General features: G+C 43.4%; 1 protein-coding gene across 1 annotated transcript; it reads left to right on the forward strand.

Moving 5' to 3' along the window:
• Window positions 1-1,011: 1,011 nt before the first annotated feature.
• CCZ1 (CCZ1 homolog, vacuolar protein trafficking and biogenesis associated) lies at window positions 1,012-22,089 on the forward strand. Its single transcript, XM_060032441.1, has 15 exons — window positions 1,012-1,178; window positions 2,159-2,256; window positions 2,348-2,441; window positions 2,723-2,800; window positions 3,211-3,258; window positions 3,842-3,925; window positions 4,986-5,161; window positions 9,271-9,352; window positions 11,581-11,642; window positions 11,943-12,054; window positions 13,144-13,177; window positions 13,823-13,940; window positions 20,079-20,237; window positions 20,523-20,650; window positions 21,734-22,089. The coding sequence occupies exons 1-15, from the start codon at window positions 1,065-1,067 to the stop codon at window positions 21,787-21,789; spliced, it is 1,443 nt and encodes a 480-aa protein (XP_059888424.1). The 5' UTR covers window positions 1,012-1,064; the 3' UTR covers window positions 21,790-22,089.
• The last annotated feature ends 1,086 nt before the right edge of the window (window positions 22,090-23,175 follow it).

Below are 23,175 nucleotides of genomic sequence, written 5' to 3' on the forward strand. Positions count from 1 at the left end.
CCCGTGTGCCCTGCATTGGCAGGCAGATTCTTAACCACTGCGCCACCAGGGAAGCCCCACCCATTTAATTCTTAAAGTGAAATTCCTACTAGAAAAGCATTTACTGTTAGTTATTTTACATATAAGACACAGAGACTTGAGAAAGGTTATGTAATCAGTCCAAGGATGCACGCCTAGGGAGTGACAGAGCTAGAATAAGTACCCAGATCTGTCTCATGTCCAAATTCCAACACCGCCTCCCTAAACGTGAAGGTCTATTCTGCCAGGCTGGATAAGAAGTCCTGTTTCCAAACCTAATCTGTGAGGGATAACCTAAACTAAAATCTTGAGTTTGGTCAAGCGGTCTGCTGCAAGGGCTTGAACTCCAAGTGCCAGACATAATGAGCCGTTCCAACTGCCACAATTCACAGGCCCCAAAAGCTGAAAAAGGCGACACCCCGCGCTCCAAGGTCTGGGGCTGGGCACTATGGGGAGAGGCCACGCTCTGTCCCGCTTAGGCCACACACCGCGCCTCGCCAGGTGCAGCAAACTTTCTCCCTGAAGCTAGAGGAATCCGCGTGCGGCGCAGTCCGGCCGGTTTGGTTTGATCCAGCGGTCACCTGAGGTCTCTCAAAGAGGGGGGAAAAAAAGCCCACAAATGCCCAGAGGGACCCTGTAGATGATGAAAATGCGCAAGTTGCCTGGCTGAATGCACGACCGCCCCTAACGCAGGGGCTTCCTTTGCACCTTCACACTACCTTCTACAGAAAACTATGTCCGTTTCATTTTTCTTTAAACACGCAACCCTCGCCTTCAGCCAGGCCAGAAATCTGCGAACAAACTAAAAAAACCGACTTCACCCTCAACCTAACTCTTACAGTTATAAGAAACACCTACCCAAGACACAAACGGGAACGAACCCACACAGGCGCGCCAGAAGTGGAAGGTGGGCTGCGAATTCTTCTTCCGGGCCGGCAGCGGACACTTCCGGGACGACGGCGAGCGAGGCGGAAGTGCGGTCTCCTCGCGGCAGCTGTATTTGAGCGGGCAGAGGGAGGCTCCCGAGGCTGGGGGGCCGGGCCGGGATGGCGGCAGCGGCGGCCGGGGCAGGAGCTGGGGCGGCCCAGGAGAAGCAGTTCCCGCCGGCGCTACTGAGCTTCTTCATCTACAACCCGCGCTTCGGGCCGCGCGAGGGAGAGGTAAGCGGAGCGGGGCCGCGCGCGGGCGTCCGTAAGCGGCCGAGGAGGGCGTGGGGCGGCCGTACGGCGTCGGGCCCGAGCAGCCGCAGGGTGCGCCGGGGCTTCGGCCCCGGCCCTCCCGGAGCCGGGCAGCACCTGTCACCCTGCCCTCGTCGAGCGGCATTTACCGGGCTGCTTTGTGCCAGGTGTGTGCCCGGGCCAGGGGCTACGGCGGGGGCCACACAACGCGGGCAGCGTCTGTTCTAGGTCCTGACTCAAAGCCTGTGTATTGAGTGAAGGTTCGTCACGCTAATCACTCCACACAGGTGGAGTCTCTCTTCTCTACATCAATCCTGGGTGATTAAAGTTGAGTTTACGTCTTTGTTGCTAGAAGTCCCCGCCTAGAAGCGTGGAACAGGAGTGGGAGACTGTAGTCCTTTAAATGCAGGTTTGGGGGATCTTGCGGAAAGTTTTTTTTTCCAAATTAATAAATTAAATCGGATGGGGGCGGGTGGTTTTTTTTAATGGTTATTTTTTAAGGTGGGGACGGTAATTTCCTCAACGGATGTCCGGCGGTAGGTTGTGTTGGCAGGAAATCACGGTCCTTTTAAAGGCTGTCAGTCCAAATGCCTGTGAACCTGCTGGGTTTAATTTGTGGGGAGGTGTTAAGTCTGTGCACCTGCACACACGCTTATTTCTTAACAAGCGTTGGTGTATTACAAATTAGCATGAGGAAAGAAATCCAAAGACTGAGTTTTCAGAATAGTTGTCTAATGCTATTTCAGATGGCATATGATTTACTGAATATCACAATTACCTTCAGGCAGGTGGGCGTTGTTTACGCCGTGAGAAGATAATTTTTGTTTTTCTAAAAAAGGGTCCTTTGTTTTGCCAGCTAACGTGTATGGCATGCGAGGTTGACAGTAAATGTAGCACTTTCAACAGCTAAGACAGAAAAAATGCTTATGTCAGTGTTGTGATTCTGTTTCTTCATACTTTAGGAGGAGAATAAAATTTTGTTTTACTATCCAAATGAAGTAGAAAAGAATGAAAAAATTAGAAATGTCGGATTATGTGAAGCTATTGTACAGTTTACAAGGTAATACTTTTCAATGTGCTTTTGCAGAGTTCAGTGAATTCTTAAAACTTATGCTGGAGAATTGTCCCTAACATTCTTTTAACCTTTTTAGGACCTTTAGTCCATCAAAACCTGCAAAATCTTTACATACACAGAAGAACAGACAGTTCTTCAACGAACCAGAAGAAAATTTCTGGATGGTCATGGTATTTACATACACAGTACACCTTTTTGAATTTGTATTATAAAGTGATGGGTGATCTTTACTGTTAGGAATTCAGGAAAGTCCTCTAGTTATTGCATCTGAGGAGAGTTACAGTAGGGTTGGTGGCAGTTTAAAAATCAGACTCCTGTTTGGTGTATTTGTTACTGGGGCTCTTTTAAGAAGTTTTGGGTTGGGACATGTCCAAGTTTTTTAATTTAGGGGAAAATTTAAAACACATATAGTTGATAACATTGTGTAATTTCAGTTGATCAAACTTTGTAGGTTGTTAGGAATCCCATAATTGAAAAGCAAAGTAAGGATGGAAAACCAGTTGTCGAATACCAAGAGGAGGAGTTGCTGGTAATGTGTCATTTTTTATTTCATATTTTTAGAAAAAAATTTGTTAGTATCTTGAGTGACTTATTTTTTCAGATTTAAGCTATGTCACTTCTGCAGAAGTTTCTCAGGGTACACACAGCAAAATTTTATGCTTATCAATTCCATTAGCACAATCTTATAAAAGTGTGTATGTACCGTCTCTTACGAATGCCTTCTACTGATCATCTGTGTTTAAAGCCCTCCTAAAAATTGGGCTTACTGGTTCGTAATTGAATTTAAATACCTCTTATTTTCAGCACACAACTACTATAGGACCAAGTTTATGAGCATTGTATTGCTTTGCCAAGAGTCACTGTACCTTTGCTATGCAATAGACTTCTTTTGCTTTCCCTTAAATTAAGATCTGTGCCATGTCTTTGTGTTGTTTGTAGGACAAGGTTTATAGTTCGGTGCTCCAGCAGTGCTACAGCATGTACAAGGTAAGCGTGACATGCTTTTTGAATTGAGAGTCTAGCCAGTTACCCCAGTTTACATGGGATGTTTAAAATAATTCTTAACTCTTTACGTGACTGCGAGGTGACTATGTGTCCATTTTAGGGGGAGGAAATAATGGGGCCTTTGAAACAGTATTGAGGTTTATGCGTGCACGTACTCAGTACTGAGCCCTTCTCTCTTCCCAGACTTCTGCTAGGAGTATATCTGCATTAGTGAACAGTAGAGTCCATGTTCTTGAGGAAAGTACGTAGTGCAGGTATTTGCATGATTGAAGGATCTGGCAAGATTATTTATGTAAACTGAAACTTAGGTGTGAGTTCAGGTTTCAAAAAAAGAATGCCCAAAACAGTTAGGTGATTTTATAAAATTTACAGTATCACTTAACAGTGTTTTGGTATTTTGTGACTTATAACTCAGGCTTTCTCATGTAAATATTTTCTATATTCAAAAGGAATTGGGGGATGAAATTAGTGGAATTAATGTAAAAGGAAAAGAAGAACTTGTTATATTGGGAAATTGAAGGACATAAGAAATTGACTTTTTTTTTTTAATCTTTTACACCATTAGCTTTTTAATGGTACATTTCTGAGAGCCATGGAAGATGGAGGTGTCAAGCTCTTAAAAGAAAGATTAGAGAAATTCTTCCATCGGGTAAATATTTTGAATTTTATTTGTAATCTTGGTAGTTGTCCAAACAGACTGTTAGAGAGTGACACAGACAGGTTTGTTTCTCACATACAAAAAAAATCTAGAAGTTGAAAATGGCAAAGAGCCTCAGGCATAGTGTGACAAGATCACACCAGTGAGGAGACTCATTAGATTTGCACTCTTGAATCAGAGCTTCTTGACATGTGTACACAGCTCCTTAAAGCATCTTGGAGATGTCTTTCGGCTTCATCCTTGTCCCACCTGTGTCTGTCCCTGTGGGCTTACTCAAAAGCAAACTTCCTGTGTGGTGGATCGGTTAATTAGCAAAATCTCACATTCTTACAGATCAATTATGTTCACTAAACAGGCATAATCTGTATTGACTCAAGGTGAAGCCTGTGGCTGTGACACAGGCTTTCTTCCCTTAGTGGTGATTAGTGTGATTTTTCTTTCCCAGCTGATGGGAATGTGTCTACACAGTTGCCATTCTCCTTCAATGTAAATTTTGCGTATTTGACCTTCCCCGGTCAAATCCAGTTTATCTTAGAGAAATGACTCTCAATTTATCTTTCTCCCTACACTACCTTTGATGTCTATTTTTGAATTATTTTGTTTTTATGAAGTACTTTTCTTTCTTGTTTCTTCACTTTAATGACCACAGTTATTCACTCTGACTGTCCCCTCTTCCTCTTCTTGTCTTAATTTCTCTCCTGTCCATCAACACTGACTGTATGCCCTTCCAGTGTGATTTTAGTATAAGATGGCCCATGATATCATGTGTGGAGGTCAGTCTAATCTGAGGAGCACTGATATGAAGACTTCAGCGCTTCAAAGAGAGATAGCACAATGCTGAATGAACACTACTTATGTTTGAACTTAATTTTTTGAAATTGGTACTGATTTCAAATCCAGTTCCCTGTGGCTCACCTCCGTGTTGGTCTTGGCAGTGTGCTGTTTGCTAGCATGTAATTGTACCATAAATTAAGACTAACTATTTTCAGTTGTCAGAGTACTGTCTTCAATATACTATTAGTAACTTTTATGCCTTATTTTTTTCCTACAGTATTTGCAAACTTTGCATTTGCAGTCATGCGATCTACTTGACATTTTTGGCGGGATCAGCTTCTTCCCATTGGATAAAATGACTTATTTGAAAATCCAGTCCTTTATTAATAGAATGGAAGAAAGCCTGAGTATAGTCAAGTACACTGCCTTTCTCTATAACGATCAACTTATCTGGTAGGTGTACCCTACGGCTTGGTGTATAGAAGAAGAAAGTCTTTTAGGATCATAAAAAATAGCAATGACTCCGTTGATACCATGTTGTCAAACTGGAAGTAATAGCTGGTGGTGGGTGGAGGGGTAGGATGCGTCTTTTCAGATATTGTTAAAATAAGGCAGTGATTGTTTAAACCAAAATTAGGGTAATTTTGTTTAAAATTACCAAGCAGGGGAGTTTAAAACTGGTTCCACGGAAGATAGAGAAAATGTTAGGTTGAAGAATCCTTTTTTTTTTAAATTAATTTATTTATTTATATTTGGCTGCATTGGGTCTTTGTTGCTGCGCACAGGCTTTCTCTAGTTGTGGCGAGTGGGGCTACTCATTGCGCAGTGGGGGCTACTCATTTCAGTGCGCAGGCTTCTCATTGCGGTGGCTTCTCTTGTGGATAATGGGTTCTAGGCACACGGGCTCAGTAGTTGTGGCTCGCGGGCTCTAGAGCGCAGGCTCAGTAGTTGTAAAGCACAGGCTCAGGCTTAGTTGCTCTGCGGCATGTGACATCTTCCCAGACCAGGGCTGGAACCCGTGTCCCCTGCATTGGCAGGCGGATTCTTAGCCACTGTGCCATCAGGGAAGCCCCATAATTTTCATACTTCCTTTTAAGGAAGCTAGTTTTTAAAAAATATCCAACAAGTTATAAGTGCTATAAAACCAGGAAGTAACCCACTGTCATCAAACTGTGTTTGCGTCCTGTAGTAGGGACAAATACATAATTTCTTTGATGAAAGCATTGATACTCAAGAAGCAAACGTAAACTGTTACTAAAAGCTTTCAACTCCCGAACACGGAACTCTGGAAGAGCTGTGTGAACGTGCCTGAGACCGCGGGGAGAGGTCCCTGAAGACTTGAGTGAGAGCCAGCCTGTCTGTTCACAGCTGACAGTGGTCTGCCTGCGATGAGCCGCTGAGGTTCACGGGGGAGCAGCCAGCTGAAAGCCCTCCGGCAGCTGCTCAAGTGCATTCGGTTTTTGTGTTTGTATCTTCTGGCATGTTGTTTGTGCTCCGAGAACGTTGATGGTGAGCTCAAAGCAGATGGTAGGAAATACCTTAGAGTTCTGTTTGGACCGTGTTGCGTCTAACTCGTGGATTTGGTTTTAGCAGCGGCTGTGAAAGGATTTAGCAGTGGCTCCTCCTCTGTTGGGAGGAGGGTGTCAGTTGACTCGCCCAGTGTTTTTGGCCTGTTTTTTTTTTTGTGGTACGCGGGCCTCTCACTGTAGTGGCCTCTCCCGTTGCGGAGCACAGGCTCCGGACGCACAGGCTCAACGGCCATGGCTCACGGGCCCAGCCGCTCCGCTGCATGTGGGATCTTCCCGGACCGGGGCACGAACCCATGTCCCCTGCATCGGCAGGCAGACTCTCAACCACTGCACCACCAGGGAAGCCCAAGGGGTGAATGCTTTTATGAATAAATGCCTTAGCTATTTCTTAAGTTAATCAAAGTTGACCAGACTCTTTGATCTTGGCTAGATTATTTTACATTCAACACTTGACAGTGACATAGTCTGTATTATAGACTAAACTGATCCTACCTTGAAGGATTATGTCGAATGATGGCCACTTCATTCTCGGTAACGCTCCCGCTGAAAGAGATTCTCAAATAACTTGGCATCGCCACCAGAAACAGAGTTGGTGGGCTCTGGAGAAGTGCATAGATCCCGGACCACGGCTGTGCGCAGCTCACAGCGCTGGAGTTGAGGCTTCACTCAGAGCAGGTGTGGAGGTCTTAGAGCAAAACAGGTGAAGCCCATTTAGCATTTAAGTAAAAACAAGGCATAGATTCATAAAACAAAGAAAAATCAGTCTTGAGAAAGTAGTAGCATCTCAGGCACACAAATAAATCAGTTGAGCAGAAGAATAATTTTTCTTTTTTTTAAATCATTCATATCAAATGACTATTTGAGAAACTTTTGAGAACATCTGTGCTTCTGAGCACCCGTAGGCTGTTTCCTGTTTTTTTGGTTTTTTTTTCTGTTTCCTGTTTGATGTGAGCCATTGACAGAGTTCTGAATCATGTGGACCTGTCAGTACAGGGTTTTGTTTGCTTTTATTTGTTTACTTGTGCTAAGAAAGGAACTCTTGTTTTTTTGGGTTTTTTGTTTGTTTGTTTTTACTTTTTATTTTGAGATTATTGAAGATTGGCATGAAGTCGTAACAACTTTTCTCCAGCGGTAACATCTGGCATAATTATAACACAGTATTACTTCATTTACTTTTGTTGGGGAGCAGGAGTTGGGATGGGGGTGGCAGGTACTGGGAAGAGGGTTGCTACAGTCGGAGCTCGTGGACGTTCCACAACCCGGCAGGCCTCCCCATAGGCAGAGCGGGAACCGCCTACTTGCTGCTTCATGCTTTGAACAGCTGGCTGCGACTTATTTTCCTTATAAATTTTCTACCCAGAAAACCAGCATCAAATTACTTAATGCCTAGCATTAAATCTTAAGTGCAATAATAAATGCAAAGCCCTAAGCACAGCGCACATAGTAAGTAGTTAAGAAGTGTCTTCCGTTTCCTTTTATAGGGTGTTTTCTGCTCAGTGTCTCTGGTCTGGGGCAGTACTGTCCAATAAGCATATGATGCAGGTCACAAATGTCGTTTTAAGTTTTCTAGTAGCCACAATAAAATAAAAAGAAACTGGAGAAATCAATTTTAACAATATATTTTTTTACCCCAATATATCTCAAATATTTTTTCAACATGTAAACAATATAAAAAATTATTAACGAGCTACTCTTTTTGTGCTCAGTCCTAAAAGTCCAGTGTGTATTTTACACTCATCTCCACCAGCCGCATTTCAGGTGTTCAGTAGCCAGATGTACCCAGTAGCTACCGTTTCCGGAAGCGCAACTCTGGAAGCAATTGCCCAGAGCATGATTCTTTACATGCTGTCTGCTGCTTACCGTTAGCAAGCTCTCTCCGCCAGGATTTATGTCTTGAATGGAAAGGAACATCCAGAGCCTGTTTTGTGTCTTTCTCTTTCTTTCCTCAGTTATTTCCACAAAAGAAAAGAGTGGGGGACCTTCTGTGTGTTTGATCTGAAAGGTCCATCTGCCCGGTCGGCTGCCGGTTACTCTCAGAATTCGTGTTGTCACAGGCCAAGCGCTGACAGGTCTCAGCTGTTTCTGTTTTGGCCTCACCTTTGGACCCGGGACTTCGTTCTGCTTGGCAGGAAGCTTCAAACCTGCTTCAGGGTGTTTGGCCCCTTTAGAGTTTTAGCTGTGGACAGACATTCTGAAAATGGGAGAGGAGAGGTGGTGTAGGAGGAGGCGGAGATAAGACAAATGGGAGGAGTTCAGGGAAGCGGGCCGGGTTTCTGTGCCGAGCTGGGCTGGACTTCTAACATAACCTGCGATTCCACTGGGAAAGAAGACAGAGCCCCTGGAACGTGGTGCAGAGGCTTGGTTTATATCTAGTTAGACTTCCTCAAGGATTTTTTCAATTATCTTGAATAGAAAAAAAACCCCAGATACAGACTCATTGTCTGTTTATATCCTTATCTGAAAAACCGGTTTCAGGTAGAGTCCAACAACACCTGCTAGTTTCTCAGTACTTTTCCAGGTGCCAGATTGGATGGTTTGCCCAAAAGTTTGTTTCTTTCTCTTCCCACTTTTTGCCTACACTGAATTGAGAGAATTAAAATCCAAATACATTTCTGAGACATAGCGTTTTGAGTTCCCCGTCTACAGCATAGCAGTATGTTCAGGATGCGGGGTGAAAGAAAGTGGCCTTACCATGTAACCCAGAAAGTGGACAGAAACCTGCTACCTCAAGGGGAGCTGCTAATGCTCCCTGGATAATCCCACGTGGCAGGCAAATCAAATCTGCTGTGACTTTTTACTTCAAATGGCATATAAAATGCAGGACTATGTAGTAGTAGCCTTTAGCAGGTCAGGGTAGAGTTCTACTGCTGGACTCAAGTTTAATTCATTGCATTCTTGAGCTTTCCATCAAGGAAAGGGCTTCTTGATATCATGCAAAAAAAAAAAAGAGAGAGATGAACTTTTATCACAGAGCAATGGAAAGACAGAAGACCAATTCCAGACTTTTAACACAGTGCTTTTCTGATGTTTCAGGAGTGGATTAGAACAAGATGACATGAGAATTTTATACAAATACCTCACCACATCTCTATTTCCAAGGCATATCGAACCTGAGGTATGATGGGGTACTAATCTCTAGATAAATAGATAGATGGATAAATATATAGACAGACATATATATACACACACACACACACACACACACACACACACACACACATACACAGATTTGGGGGTGGAGTAACTTGGTGGGTGGGGCAGTTCTGATCTGTATTTTACATTATTAGTGTGATGTTTAGTCGTGTAGCTGTCCGTTGGTATCCATGGGGGATTGCTCCCAGGACCCCCCAGATACCCAGATCCACACACGTATGCTCAAGTCCCTTATATAAAATGGCATAGTATTTGCATGTAACCTACACACATCCTCCCTTACACTTTGAATTGTCTTTAGTTTATTATAATACCTAATAAAATTGAACAAAAAACACCTAATACAATGCAAATGCTATGTAAATAGTTGCCAGTGTGTGGAAAATTCAAGTTTTGCTTTTTGGAACTTTCAAAAGAAATATTTGCCCCAAATATTTTCAACATGCGGTTGGTTGAATCCACAAATGTGGAATCTGCAGATGTGGAAACCTCAGATATGGAAGGCCAACTGTATATATTTAGCGTGTGTCACTTAGCACAGAAAACCACGTACGTCAGCTTTTCTTCATTTTGTTACGTTCAAATGCAATTGCAAAGCTATGTTTTTAAGGGGAGCAATTCATTGAGTAGAGGAAAAACTGGATTTTTAGGTCGGGTTCTGGGAACTCTGAAAATGCCAGGGATCTTGGACAAAACAGTGGTTAATTCTGTGGTCTTTTCACGTACAAACATGAGATCTGATTTTGAGTTGATTTTATACTTCCCGCCTGGCTTTTCCATTCTGACAATTTCTCAGTTTTCTGCAGAGAACTGTAAATAATACTGCAGTGTTTTCCGCAAAGTATCTTTTCTTAGCTTTAGTTAGGTTGGAAGTGATAAGTGTTCATAAACCATAACATCATCATTTTGACCCAGGAGCGCATACACGCACCCTCTCCCTCGCTCTGTTTTTTAAGGCCATGACCTGAAACAACAGGAAAAAAGTCTCTTTGATAAGAAATCTCAAGGTTTTGAGAAGGACCTGGTCCTGCACTTTGCTCCTTTCTGGGTAGTTTGAATACAGTGGCTGACGTTTCTGGAGTGTGTACCATACGCCAGACACGGTGTAAGTGCCCAGCACACTAGCATTATCTCATGACATCCTGACAGCCGTCCTGAAAGCCGGGTACCTTATCTCCATCTTACAGATAGGAGACCCAGGCCTGGGGGGCTTACGTGATTTAGCCCCATGTCACCCAGCTAGTAAGTGACGGAGCCAGGACTTGATCTCGGGGTCTGACTAATGCTAAAGCACCTGCTTCCAACCACACCCTCAGAAGGATCCTTCAGGAGGCTTTCCCATGGTGGACAGTGCTGTTGCAACAGCAGAACACTCTATTGGTGCTTTATTGTATGTTTAAAGAGCCGGGCTTATAAAATAGGAATGTACGACGTGGCAGTGAGGACGTGGATATGTGAGGACTTCTCTCGCTACAGGCTGCACGTGTGAGAGCTGTGCATTTTCACTATTGGATTTACTGTTTTTCAATCTTTCATTTTCAGTTACATGCTAGAATTTTATATAGACTAGAAGAACATCAAGAAGTTTTAGAAGAATAATAAGTTTTAGCTAATGTGACTGTTAGACTTGGAATTTTTTTCCATTTCCTATGCATATTGAAGTAGTGTATCTTCAGCAGAAGAAACCAGGAATGGGTTACAAATATAGATCTATGAGGAGGCACCATGTCATGGCTGAAGGCAGGGACTTTCAGGTCACACAGGCTTGTGTTTGATGCCTGGCCCCTCCACTCAGGGGCTGGGTGTGCTGGTGAACTTCTTCAAACTTGTTTCCATTTCTAGAAAATAGGAAGACGGCATTCCCCATAGGGGTGATACGAGATGAAATTGCGTGATTTATGTCATCGCCTAGCACGTATTAACCACATGGGAGATTTCAGTTGCTGTAAAAGGAACAAAATCAGTATGTGGAATTTAGGGCACAGTGAAGTTATGATAGTTCTGTTTAAAACCAGTGAGTTCTTTCTGTACCTCTGTAATCCCCCCTCCTTTTTTTTTGGTGGAGAGGAATGTGGAAAATTGATATAGAAAAATGGCATGGAGCCAACTAGTAAATATAAATGCTGTTTTTCAAAGTTTTGAATATAGGAAATCTAATAAGTCATTTGTCAACATTAAATTTGTTTACAGTTGGCGGGAAGGGATTCTCCAATAAGGGCAGAAATGCCCGGAAATCTTCAACACTATGGAAGGTAGGACTTCTGTCCTTTGATAGACAGTATTGGATTTTATTATCTTTTTTGGTAAAGATAAAATCATGAACACTGAATTACCTTTGTGCTACTCTAGTGACAATAATCAACAAAGGAAATTCTTTTGTTTCCAATGAATTAAAACGATTACTTTTTTGTATTCTGATCTGATGTTTTCTAAGTAATGTCTAGCTTCCCAAAAAGGCCATATGTTAACACCCTTATAGGAGTGCACTGTTTATATATTCCTGTTTATAATCTGCCTAATTGAATCAAGTCATCTCTGTGCTTCCTTTTCAGATTTCTCACTGGACCCTTGAATCTGAATGATCCAGAAGCAAAATGCAGATTCCCCAAAATTTTTGTAAATACAGATGACACGTATGAAGCTCTGCATTTAATTGTTTATAAGGTAACAGTGGCCTTTCTCTCCAGGGTTACAGATGATACTAAAGTAAATCTTTCTGCACGGGTACACTAGTCTGTGTGCAGACCTCACGTTTCTTGGAACAGGTGTCGCAAGTTCTGATTATTGTAAAACTCAAAATGGGTGCTTTCTGGAGTAAGAGGGTTACTTTCAGTCCCCATTAAACAGTAGTTCTGTGAATAGCAAGAGTCACTGTCTGAGGCTGTGACTCAGATTTTTCAAGTCCTGCACGCGGACAGATCAGAGGCCGTCAAGGCCGGTGTTGCCTGTTGTTCGATGCCTGCCCACACTCCAGTGGATTCTGCCTTCGCTCTGATTTTAAAGCTGTGGACTTGCTAATTCCATAAGGATAGTCTGAGTTTCTGTCAGGATATTATCTTGTAAGGATGTATATTTATGTTAGGTTGGCTTTATTTATTTACTTATCTTTGGCTGTGTTGGGTCTTTGTTGCTGCGTGCAAGCTTTCTCCAGTTGCGGCGAGTGGGGGGCTACTCTTCGTTGCGGTGCGCGGGCTTCTCATTGCGGTGGCTTCGCTTGTTGTGGAACACGGGCTCTAGGTGCGAGGGCAGTAGTTGTGGAACACGGGCTCAGTAGTTGTGGCTCGCGGGCTGTAGAGCGCAAGCTTAGTAGTTGTGTCTCACGGGCTTAGTTGCTCCGCGACATGTGGGATCTTCCCAGACCAGGGCTGGAACCCGTGTCGCCTGCATTGGCAGGTGGATTCTTAACCACTGCACCACCAGGGAAGCCCCATGTTTTGGTTTCTTGTTAGAGCATTTTAAATCATCTCATTTCCCTTATAAATAGTTCATTTTGCATCTCTAACTAATAAGGACCTCTGTTTTAACATCACCACCTGCCATTATCACACTGGACCAAAATAACGTTAATAACTTCCTTAATACCATCTATTATCCAGACCCTATCCAGATTTCTCCAGTTGACTAAAAAAGTCTTTATAAAGTTGATATATTTAAATAAAGATTTAAACAAGACCACTGCATTTTGATTATTTAAGTCTTCTTTTTTGGTACCATTATCTAATCTTTGGTTTCTTTTCTCCCCTCCCCCCGCAGGCCATGAGTGCAGCTGTGTGCTTTATGATCGATGGTAGGTACACACCTGTATCTGATTTCACCTGATTAGCTAAGCCTTTTCTCTTTACACTTTGCTGTGGTCTGTTCCTAAATGATAAACAAGTTGTCGTAGCAACAGGGAGGCTGTATTAAGCCTCCATCTGGGGCCTCTGCCATCTTAACCAGCTATTTCTAATATCGTTAAAGTCCCAGCTTTCTTGCTTCTCAGCAGTAGGACCTGGGCACCTTTCTGTGCCTTCCTGCCCGTGAAACGATTATGGGAGTACCCATCTCAAAGGGGGCTTTAGGATTAAATGAGGGAATATTTGTAAAGCGCCAACAGTGCCTGGCCTGTGAGTGCTGTGTAGTGTTTGTTAAATAAATATTTGACCTTCCTAGGTCTACTGGGGGTAGGCAGTCAATTTACTACCCCGCAGGGAGTGCTTCAGTCAACATTCACAGTGAGATAGTTCTTTGCCTTTTTTTCATCTTAAATATGACTAATTCTGGCTCCTCTGTTTCTCTTCTATTTGGGAGGGGAGGGGGACCTGATCATTTAATTATTTTCCAGATCAGTACAGTTTTCATTTGAATGTTGTTGTTAAGATGGTAAAATGAAAATTGACCTTTTTAACACAGTGTCCTCACACTCACTGGTGTTTCTTGAATTACTTGTTAGCTTCTATCCAGCCTACATTGGACTTTTGCCGAAGACTGGACAGCATTGTTGGGCCCCAGCTTACAGTGCTGGCATCTGACATTTGTGAGCAGTTTAACATCAACAAAAGAATATCTGGGTTTGTACTTTGCTTTGTGTTTGCTTTCAAGCATTTAACTGGCTTTGGAAGAATAAGGGTGGTTTTTGCTTAGAACATGGATGGTGTTAAGGTTCGTATAATCTCTGAATCCAGAGAACAAATGTGTTGTTTGGTCCTGTCTGCAAAGCTTCCTAGGGAGCTGTTCGTGAGTTTTTCTGCCCCACAATGGTGGTCGGGGCTGGGTCTTCTCTTAATGCATCCCCTCAGCCCTCCCCAGTGGTGGTATGAGCGTGTGGGGTTAGGTGTGCCAGCTCTGCCTGTGGTCTTGGCCTTGTGAGTTCACTTCACGTCCCACGTGACCCGCCCAGGCTGTGAAATCCACACTGGCAGAGGTAATCAGCAGGGTTTTGCTTTGCATAGACGGAAAGCACTTTGCCTCTTGTGCAGAAGTGTTCCTGGTGAGGTTGCCTGTGACGTAAGCCAGTAGGCGTTGGTGCTGAGTCTGGCGTCTTGAAAGGCTCTAGACTGAGTATCAGGAGACTCGAGGTTAAACTCACCTTGGTTTTAAAAACACCCTGAAAAGTCAATGAACCTCTTTCTACTCTTTTCTCAGGGCAAAGTCAAATGACTGTAAAGTGTGTAGATGGAAAGTACTTTAAGGAATAAAAGGCTTCTTTATATGGGCTTCCCATGTGTTTGAGAATTTACTAAAATGCTGTGAATTTATATATAACCTTGTGCTTGTCGTGATCATATGTTGTATGTATGTGGTCTTACATAAGCACCAGCCCACAGAGAGGTCCCACACGGGCTCCAGGTGAAAGCACGGGTAGGTTTTGTATCTGCAAGTGGATTTTTACTGGTGACAGCTTACGTAGTTTTAGAAAAGATACAGCGAAGGAATGAAAGTGCCTGACCAACTTACATCTTGACAGTGCTGTTTAATCTAATTTTTTGACCATGAACCTGCCAGATTTTCAATTTTGAAGGAAGCATGTGCCTTAAATCTGTGTTGGATCATGCAGGTTATGAGTGGAGAATGATCAAGCATAGTTACTTACGTCCCCAAACCCTTGGGAGATGACTGGACATATTAACTGCTCTGCCTGTGCTTTCGGCAGATATGATGAATATCAGGTAACTCACTGACAGATATCCAGAGGTAAACTTGCTGTCCTAGTACCTTTTATTTTACACATCAGGTTAACCCTCTTGGGGATTGTACAGAAGAAAGGAGATGGCCTTGGATATTAATTATCCTATCATTAGACAGCAGTTTTCTCTCCAATATTTTATTACGGAAATTTTCAAACATACGAAGGTTGAAAAAATTGTACAGTGGATACACATATACCCCCACTTAGATTCTTCCATCGGCATTTTGCCCTGTATGTTTGGGCACAAATCTGTCAATTCCTGTCTACAGGACTGTTAAGAGAATCACTGCACAGTACCATTAGCCCCTGGAGGATAGGGTACCTGGCAAACGTGATGGTAAAATAAGTGCCACACAATTTAGGGGTGTGCCCAATAACAGGAATTCTAGGAACGTAGTTGTTCTTGTCTTTGAAACCGTGACCTGAAGATGGCTCTCGATGCATCTGAGATGTTATATGTAAGGAGCTTTGATTGCCAAACCGTAACCATCAACTGACTAAAGATAAAAGCTTTTGAGTACAAAAGATAATGTAGTTTTCTTCCAGAAATCCTTCTGACCCAAATCAAGCCATTTTATATGCCAATTCTGGGACCTCCATAAGTCATATCCCAGAGAAATTAGAGGCAGCCCTGAGGGAGGAAAGACCCCAGCCAGCAGCATGTCAGGGGCATTGTTGGGGGGCAGAGGAGGCTATGTTAGCCAGCCGTCCTGATCCCAGAGACCAGCTCAGGGGCCTACTGTTCTCTCGGCTGCAGCCCCCACTAGAAAGTGCCCACGGGGCTGTGTGCCAGTGTTTAGCGTTGAGTCCAGATTTATAAACTGCATCTCTTAACGTTCCTTTTTTTTTTTTTTTTTTTTTTGTGGTACGCGGGCCTCTCACTGCTGTGGCCTCTCCCGTTGCGGAGCACAGGCTATGGACGTGCAGGCCCAGTGGCCATGGCTCACAGGCCCAGCCGCTCTGCGGCATGTGGGATCTTCCCGGACGGGGGCACAAACCCGTGTCCCCTGCATCGGCAGGCGGACTCTCAACCACTGCACCACCAGGGAAACCCTTAACGTTCCTTATGAAATTGGGGTCAGCCCTTTAAAGAACGGTGTGAAGTAGGTTTGTTTGGTGATTGGTTTCTATTCCTTTGTGGGCCACCTCAGTTTTTTTCTCCTCTAGAACTTAAAATTCTATTTTGTTTTCTTTTTTTGAGAGTAATTTATGTCCTTAATTTTTAAAGGATTCCAAAATAGAAATATGGGATATCTTATTTGGCTTCTGTCTTTCTGGACTTGTACACGCATATAAACACAGTGACATACACACATGGTGTTTTTTACACATGGACTTTTGAAAATATATCATGCTGTAAATCTGCAGCTTTAAATAAATAAATATATATATGGTATGAGCATCAGTTTAAACCAATAAATACAGACCTACCTCATTCTCTTTAATGGCTTCATAGTATTTAATAGGAAAGGTGTGTTTTATTTGCTTAATCGTTCTCCCATTTAATGGTTAGGGCTGGTTATGGCTGTTAGTATTACAAACAGTTCTGTATTGAACAGTCTGGTACTTAAACACCCAATTATCTCCTCAAGAGAAATCCCTAGGATTGAGCTCTGGGGCAAAGGAAATGCACATTTACCATGTGGCTTGGCTCCCGCAAGGATGGAGCCATCTTCCCCTCCCGCCGGTGCCACCAGCTCCTGTTCTCCATGCTCTCGCACTTTGACAGTGACACTGAGGCTGGGCATCTCCTCGTCTGTTTATGGGCATTTCTGTCTCCTCCACAAATTGTCCCTGTCCTCTGGCTCTTTCCATTGAAGTGCTTTGTCTTTTTCTTTTACATCAGTACTCCTAATGTAATACCCTTGTCATGTTGCATCCTCTCTCCTTTATATTTAGTCAGTTTTATTAATCATCGCCTTTGGATTTGTCTTCAGTGGCACACTTGGGGCTTTCCACCCCAATATTGTAAAAATGTCCCATTTTTATCTCTGGTACATTCCTGGCTTTATTTTCTGTGTTAAGTCTCTAATTCACCTAGAATTTTTAAGGGCTTGCAGGAGGGCTGTAACTTAAAATTTTCCCCCAAATTGATGGTTTTCTGAATCTGAGACTTCAGTTTTTGTTTCTTTCACACACCCCTATTCGCTGGCCAATTCTAATATTAAATTTGAAAAGGCAGGAAGGAGGAGGAGGATGTAGAAAGTTATTAGGAAAGGAGCCTCTTTCCTGTGAGCAATTTTTTTTTGTAATCCTTTTTTATCAGTCTTCTTGAATATATGTGTAAAGTAGCCCAGTTGCCTAGGAGGCTGACTGCGCTGGATTCCTCCCACAAGTGAGCAGTGTAACCATTAGCAGTAAGGGTTGGTTATGATCAGACCCCGGATCGGACATAGGGAGGAGCCGGACGAAGGCGAGATGGGAAGAATTGGCCCCGGCTGTGGTCAGTGGTGTTTAATGGTGGAGCGCGGTGGAGGAAGTCTTCTTTGCCTTAAGTTTGGTCTGATTAGTGAGGAATGGCCAGTAGACATATCCACCTAGAAATCATCTATCTGGCAACCTTCAGCTCTCTGGAACACAGCCCAGAACAAATGAAAACCACAGCTGGGCCCTGCTCCCAGCCAGCTGCCCAAGTCCACAGGCGAAACTCCGCGAGCAGTTACGTGTGCGCTGAACATCTGGTCATTTCCTCCCCTGGTTCACAGCTCACAGTAACCTTTCCAGGTGGGCTTTGGAAGTGGGGAAGGTTTTCACATAACTGGTCCTTAAACATATAATCTCTGGCATCTCAGTAAAATTGATGCTCCTTACTCATGGGAGATATCCCTGTGACCTCTTTTTTTGTATATAAATTTATTTTATTTTTGGCTGCATGGGGTCTTCGTTGTGGTGCGCGGGCTTCTCATCATGGTGGCTTCTCTTGTTGAGAAGCACGGGCGCTAGGCGCGTGCGCTTCAGTAGTTGTGGCACATGGGCTCAGTAGTTGTGGCTCACGGGCTCTGGGCGCAGGCTCAGCAGTTGCAGCGCACTGGCTTAGTTGCTCTGCAGCGTGTGGAATCGTCCCAGACCACGGCTTGAACCCGTGTCCCCTGCATTGGCAGGCGGATTCTTAACCACTGTGCCACCAGGGAAACCCTGCTATTTTTAATGTGAGCAGATCTTGTTATCTTTTCTCATTTTTATTTTTATTTTTTTAATTAATTTTTTTTGCTGCGTTGGGTCTTTGTTGCTGCATGCGGGCTTTCATTAGCTGTGGCGAGCAGGGGCTACTCTTAGTTGCGGTGCGCGGGCTTCTCATTGCGGTGGCTTCTCTTGTTGCAGAGCATGGGCTCTAGGCACGCGGGCTCAGTAGTTGTGGCTAGCGGGCTCTAGAGCACAGGCTCAGTAGTTGTGGCACACGGGCTTAGTTGCTCCGTGGCATGTGGGATCTTCCCGGACCAGGGCTGGAACCCGTGTCCCCCTGCATTGGCAGGCGGATTCTTAACCACTGCGCCACCAGGGAATCCCCGCTATTTTTAATGTGAGCAGATCTTGTTTTCTTTTATTAACAGTACATTGCAGGTAACTGTTCTCTATTTTCGTTTTTACATCATCCTTCATGGTGGGTGGAGCGGAAAGAGGCCACATTTGCCTCTGTCCTAACTACCTAAATAACGTCTCTCATGTGAATGTCCATGTGGGATTACAAAAGGAAGAATTCCGATCTTCTTAGAAGAGTGTTGTACATGTTATAAATGAGAGAAAGAGGAACGCCACAGTGTTAGACAAGTAACCAGAGCTTTAAGCCTGATCGAAGGTCATAGAAGTTAGTCTGTCCAAACAACGAAATTTACAACTCTTTCCAAACTTCTTTTAAAATTTTCATCTTTCCAGAAAATTTTTCTTGTAGTTATACTTGCTTTTCTTAGATTTAGGGGCCTACTCAAAACAAATTCTGGTGTTATAAGAATTCTGTTTTCATTTTCCTGGGAACTAATTGTCCACATTCTTTCTCGCCTAGAGGTAGAGTATCACAGTAGTAACCACTTCCCCGGAGGCCGGATTTCCGGCACCCTCAGCCCCCCAGTGCGTGGCTGCTCCCCCTGTAGTAAGCAGAGAAGGCTTCTGGCCCCCAGTGGCAGGGCTGCCCAGGCTCTCACGCAGACCCCCGATTGTGAATTTAAGGCACAGTGAGAGGGGAGGGAGGGGAGGCCCCTGAGAGCCGAGTGGCCCAGCTGTCAGGGTGGCTCCCCGAGGGGTCTCAGACTCTGACCCGGGAGACAGCAAAGTAGCATTGCCCAGTCATCCAGAATAATGAAAGGGTAAATCCCAATTAAATACTTCAGAGGAGGTTCATACGTTTTAGAATGATCTCTGAGCAGGATGATGAAAGCTTTGTTACTTACAGTGCTAAGCTTCCGTTCTGTGGCAGTTTACATACATGCAGCTGTGGGGTACATGAGATGTACGGGGGTCCGCAACCTTTTTCTGCAAAGGGCCAAACAGTAAGTACTTCAGGCTTTGCGGGCCGTGTATGTTCCAAGTACTCAACTATCCTTTAAGCGTGAGAGCAGCTGTAACGATACATAGGCATATGGGTGTCCCAGTAAAACTTTATTTAGAAAAACAGGGCCTGGTTTGGTCCCAGAGCCATAGTTTGCTGATCCCTTCACTGGAAGGGTAAGTGGCCTGCATTGATTTACTTTGTGTTTTGTTTTTTAAGTGAACAGATAACTGAGTGACTGCTGTTTATAAAACACTGTACTTGAAAAAAAAAAAATCATCACATAATGGTTAAAATATTTGTGGTTTTAAACGTACATACTTGAGCTCGCTGGGAAATTCAGTCATTTTGAATACCTCACGGATATCAGATAAGTTACTGTCGAATGTTACGTCTTAACTGAGGTTCTTGATTTGAAGGCCCAGCCATTGAAAATACCACCTTAGCCATTCCACATTTAGAGTTTTTACAGTGTAGTTGTACATTTGGGTAATTGTTCTTTCAGAAAGTTACCACCTCCATAACATGTTTTCACAGGTCTGAAAAAGAACCCCAGTTTAAGTTTATCTACTTCAACCATATGAATTTAGCAGAAAAAAGTACAATTCACATGAGGAAAACACCCAGTGTGTCACTTACGTCTGTTCATCCAGATTTGATGAAGATTCTGGGTGACATCAACAGTGATTTTACAAGGTAATTCTAACCACCTCACCAGTTAGGCGTCCACTTTCTAATAAGAGGACATTAAAGGAATCATCGTCAAAAACCGAGTGACCCCAGGCCCCTTCAGAGGTCTTGACTACCTCCCTGGGCACCAGTTCCAAACATCGTTAAGCCCAGAAGGGGCTGGTCACTCACAGGGGACTCCCTGAACTTTTCAAATGGCTCAAGTTTCCTGTTTCTTGTTTTAGAATGTTTTTCACAATCCAGCTGTATATATAAAATAAACAATTGCGTTTTGAAACTCTTTTCTTACAGAGTGGATGAAGATGAAGAAATCATCGTGAAAGCAATGAGTGATTATTGGGTTGTTGGGAAGAAGTCTGACCAGCGGGAGCTGTATGTTATTTTGAATCAAAAAAATGCAAACCTCATTGAAGTAAATGGTAAATAGGGTTTGGTATTTGAGCAGAATTTTAATGCTACTGATATTTAAAAACTATCTTTTCAGTGTACTAAGGACATGCTAAATAGAACAAATCATGACTTGAGGTTTTAAGCAGATGCCCCTGTTGCTTAAAAGAAATCATCATTTGGTCTATTCAGGAGTGGGACAGTGGGGCAGTGCACCCCAAGTGTCCACTGTAAGGATAATCAGGTGTGAGGTTTCTTCTGCAGACATCTTCTGGGGTGTATTACATTTTTCTCTTGATACCAATACTTGTATTAATAGTCTATGCATTAGAAACAACCTCAGGGAATACATGCCTCATTTATTTATTTATGGCTGCGTTGGGTCTTCGTTGCTGCGCGCGGGCTTTCTCTAGTTGTGGCGAGTGGGGGCTACTCTTTGTTGCCGTGTGCAGGCTTCTCATTGGAGTGGCTACTCTTGTTGCGGAGCACAGGCTCTAGGCACGTGGGCTTCAGTAGTTGTGGCCCACAGGCTCAGTAGCAGCTCGCGGGCTTTAGAAGAGCGCAGGCTTAGTAGTTGTGGCACACGGGCTTAGTTGCTCCGCGGCATGTGGGATCTTCCCGGACCAGGGCTGGAACCCGTGTCCCCTGCATTGGCAGGCGGATTCTTAACCACTGCGCCACCAGGGAAGCCCCTACATGCCTCATTTAAAACAGGAATTGAGTAAAGTCCAGATAATGACGCCACTGTTGCGGAGCTCCCGATCCACAATTCAGGGCTGCAGCTAGAGTTTCTGTGTTTTTGAATCAGATTCCTCAAGATTTTAGAAGTTGTGCTCCTCACGCCCCAACCCGTGGGTGTCTTAGACACTTTGGGTTTGAGCTGTCTCAGGCCCAAAGAAGCAATGTTACATAGTGTTAAAGTCTCCTGTACGTCAGGTCCTTTTTTCTTTCTCTCGACTTAACATTTCTTATTAAGGCTTCTGAGATTTAAGGTCAAAATTAATGCAGACCTTTATTTATGACCAACTTTACTCCAGGGAATTTAAGGTACTGATATATAACCTTTTAAGTGAGAATTTCTATACCTTACTCACCGTTTTCTATTCTTTTTGCAGAAGAGGTCAAGAAGCTTTGTGCGACGCAGTTCAATAACATATTCTTCTTGGATTGACTGACAAGGGCTCACCGAAACATCTTTTAAAAAAACAGCTCAGCAAGCATTTTGTTTACCTTTGCAGGTTATTGGTCATATTATTGACTGGATTAATGACAATAGTAAAGCAATACTTGCTTTGAAGAATCAAATTTCTACTCAGCCTGATGATCCCCTGAGGTTTTTAGATTTTGAATATTTATGTGGAATTAAAGGTAGCCAGCTACATCTCTTTCATTCCATTCTTTTGACATTATGTGACTATTTTACTGGAAAATAAGACTAATAAATTGTTAAAGTTTTTAAAATTCTGGTCTTGCATTGAGTCTCTCTGGTTGCTTGTTTGTAGACCGCACCAGCCATGGGTCCCTGGTTCATCCTCAGGAATACTCTAGCAGCGAAAGGTGCTCAGAGTTCGGATTCCTTCCCTGGTCCCTAGGCCTGATGTGGTAAACTATGAGGCATTTGCCCAAAGTAATTGCTGGACTTGGTTTTTATCTTGAGCAATAATGTGATTTTTAGACCACAAATAAACATCAGACAAAGAACTTAATGCAAGTGCCCCAGTGTGCTCCAAACATAAGGCCACGTAGAACTCCCAGGCGGGCACAGCCCCACCTGCATGCTCACAACTGAGATTCAGCCTGGCAGGATTTGATTTAACTTTTGGTGGACTGGACATCCCAGAGTTTGGTTGAAAACTAGCCGGGCATGGTCTGGAAAAACCGGTACCAACCCGGCCTTAATAGCTCTCCACGGTCCCCCTGCACCCAGCCTGTGAGTTAGGGTGGAGCAGGGAAATGACTTCTCATCTATTTGCAGTTATTTTCATTGTCACCCGCTAATTCACAATCTCCCTTATGATTTCCTCTTACCCCGTGAGATACTTAAAATGGTATGTTTTAGTTTCCAGTGATCTCAGGCTTTCTTTACTGTGTGTTTATTGCTGACTTAGTAATTGCAGCAAAAATAGATCATGGTCTCTGATGTATTATTTGAAGTTGTTGCAGTTTTCAACCTAAAACGTAGTCACTGTTTTTGTCAGTGTTTATTCTCTGTTGCATCCTGGTTGCTAACTCTGTGTTAGTTCCAACTTTGTAGTTTGGTTGGTAAAATTACCTGTATTCTTACTACGTGTGTGTCTTCCTGATCTGTTTCTTCCCTCACGGTAGTATTCCCTGTAATTCTCTCTGCTCTTGCAAAGCTAGTATGTGCGATGTATGTGAGTAATGCGTCGCTTTGGTTGTTGGTCCTTTTATTGTTATCTTTATTTTTATCTGTATCATGCAGATGTTTGCTTTAAATTCTGTTCTGTCCTTAATATTGCTTGTTATTCCAGTCATCTTGTTTAGATTGTCCTGGTACATCTTTTTCTATATCTTTATTTTCATCCTTTCTATCTGG

Source organism: Delphinus delphis, chromosome 15 (assembly GCF_949987515.2).
Source record: "Delphinus delphis chromosome 15, mDelDel1.2, whole genome shotgun sequence".
Classification (NCBI taxonomy): Eukaryota; Metazoa; Chordata; class Mammalia; order Artiodactyla; family Delphinidae; genus Delphinus; species Delphinus delphis.

Coding starts and splice junctions, on each gene's coding strand:
- CCZ1 (XM_060032441.1), top strand. CDS start 1,065: ATGGCGGCAGCGGCGGCCGGGGCAGGAGCTGGGGCGGCCCAGGAGAAG. Junction 2,442..2,722: donor AAAATTTCTGGATGGTCATG/GTATTTACATAC, acceptor CAAACTTTGTAG/GTTGTTAGGAATCCCATAAT. Junction 3,259..3,841: donor AGTGCTACAGCATGTACAAG/GTAAGCGTGACA, acceptor TTACACCATTAG/CTTTTTAATGGTACATTTCT.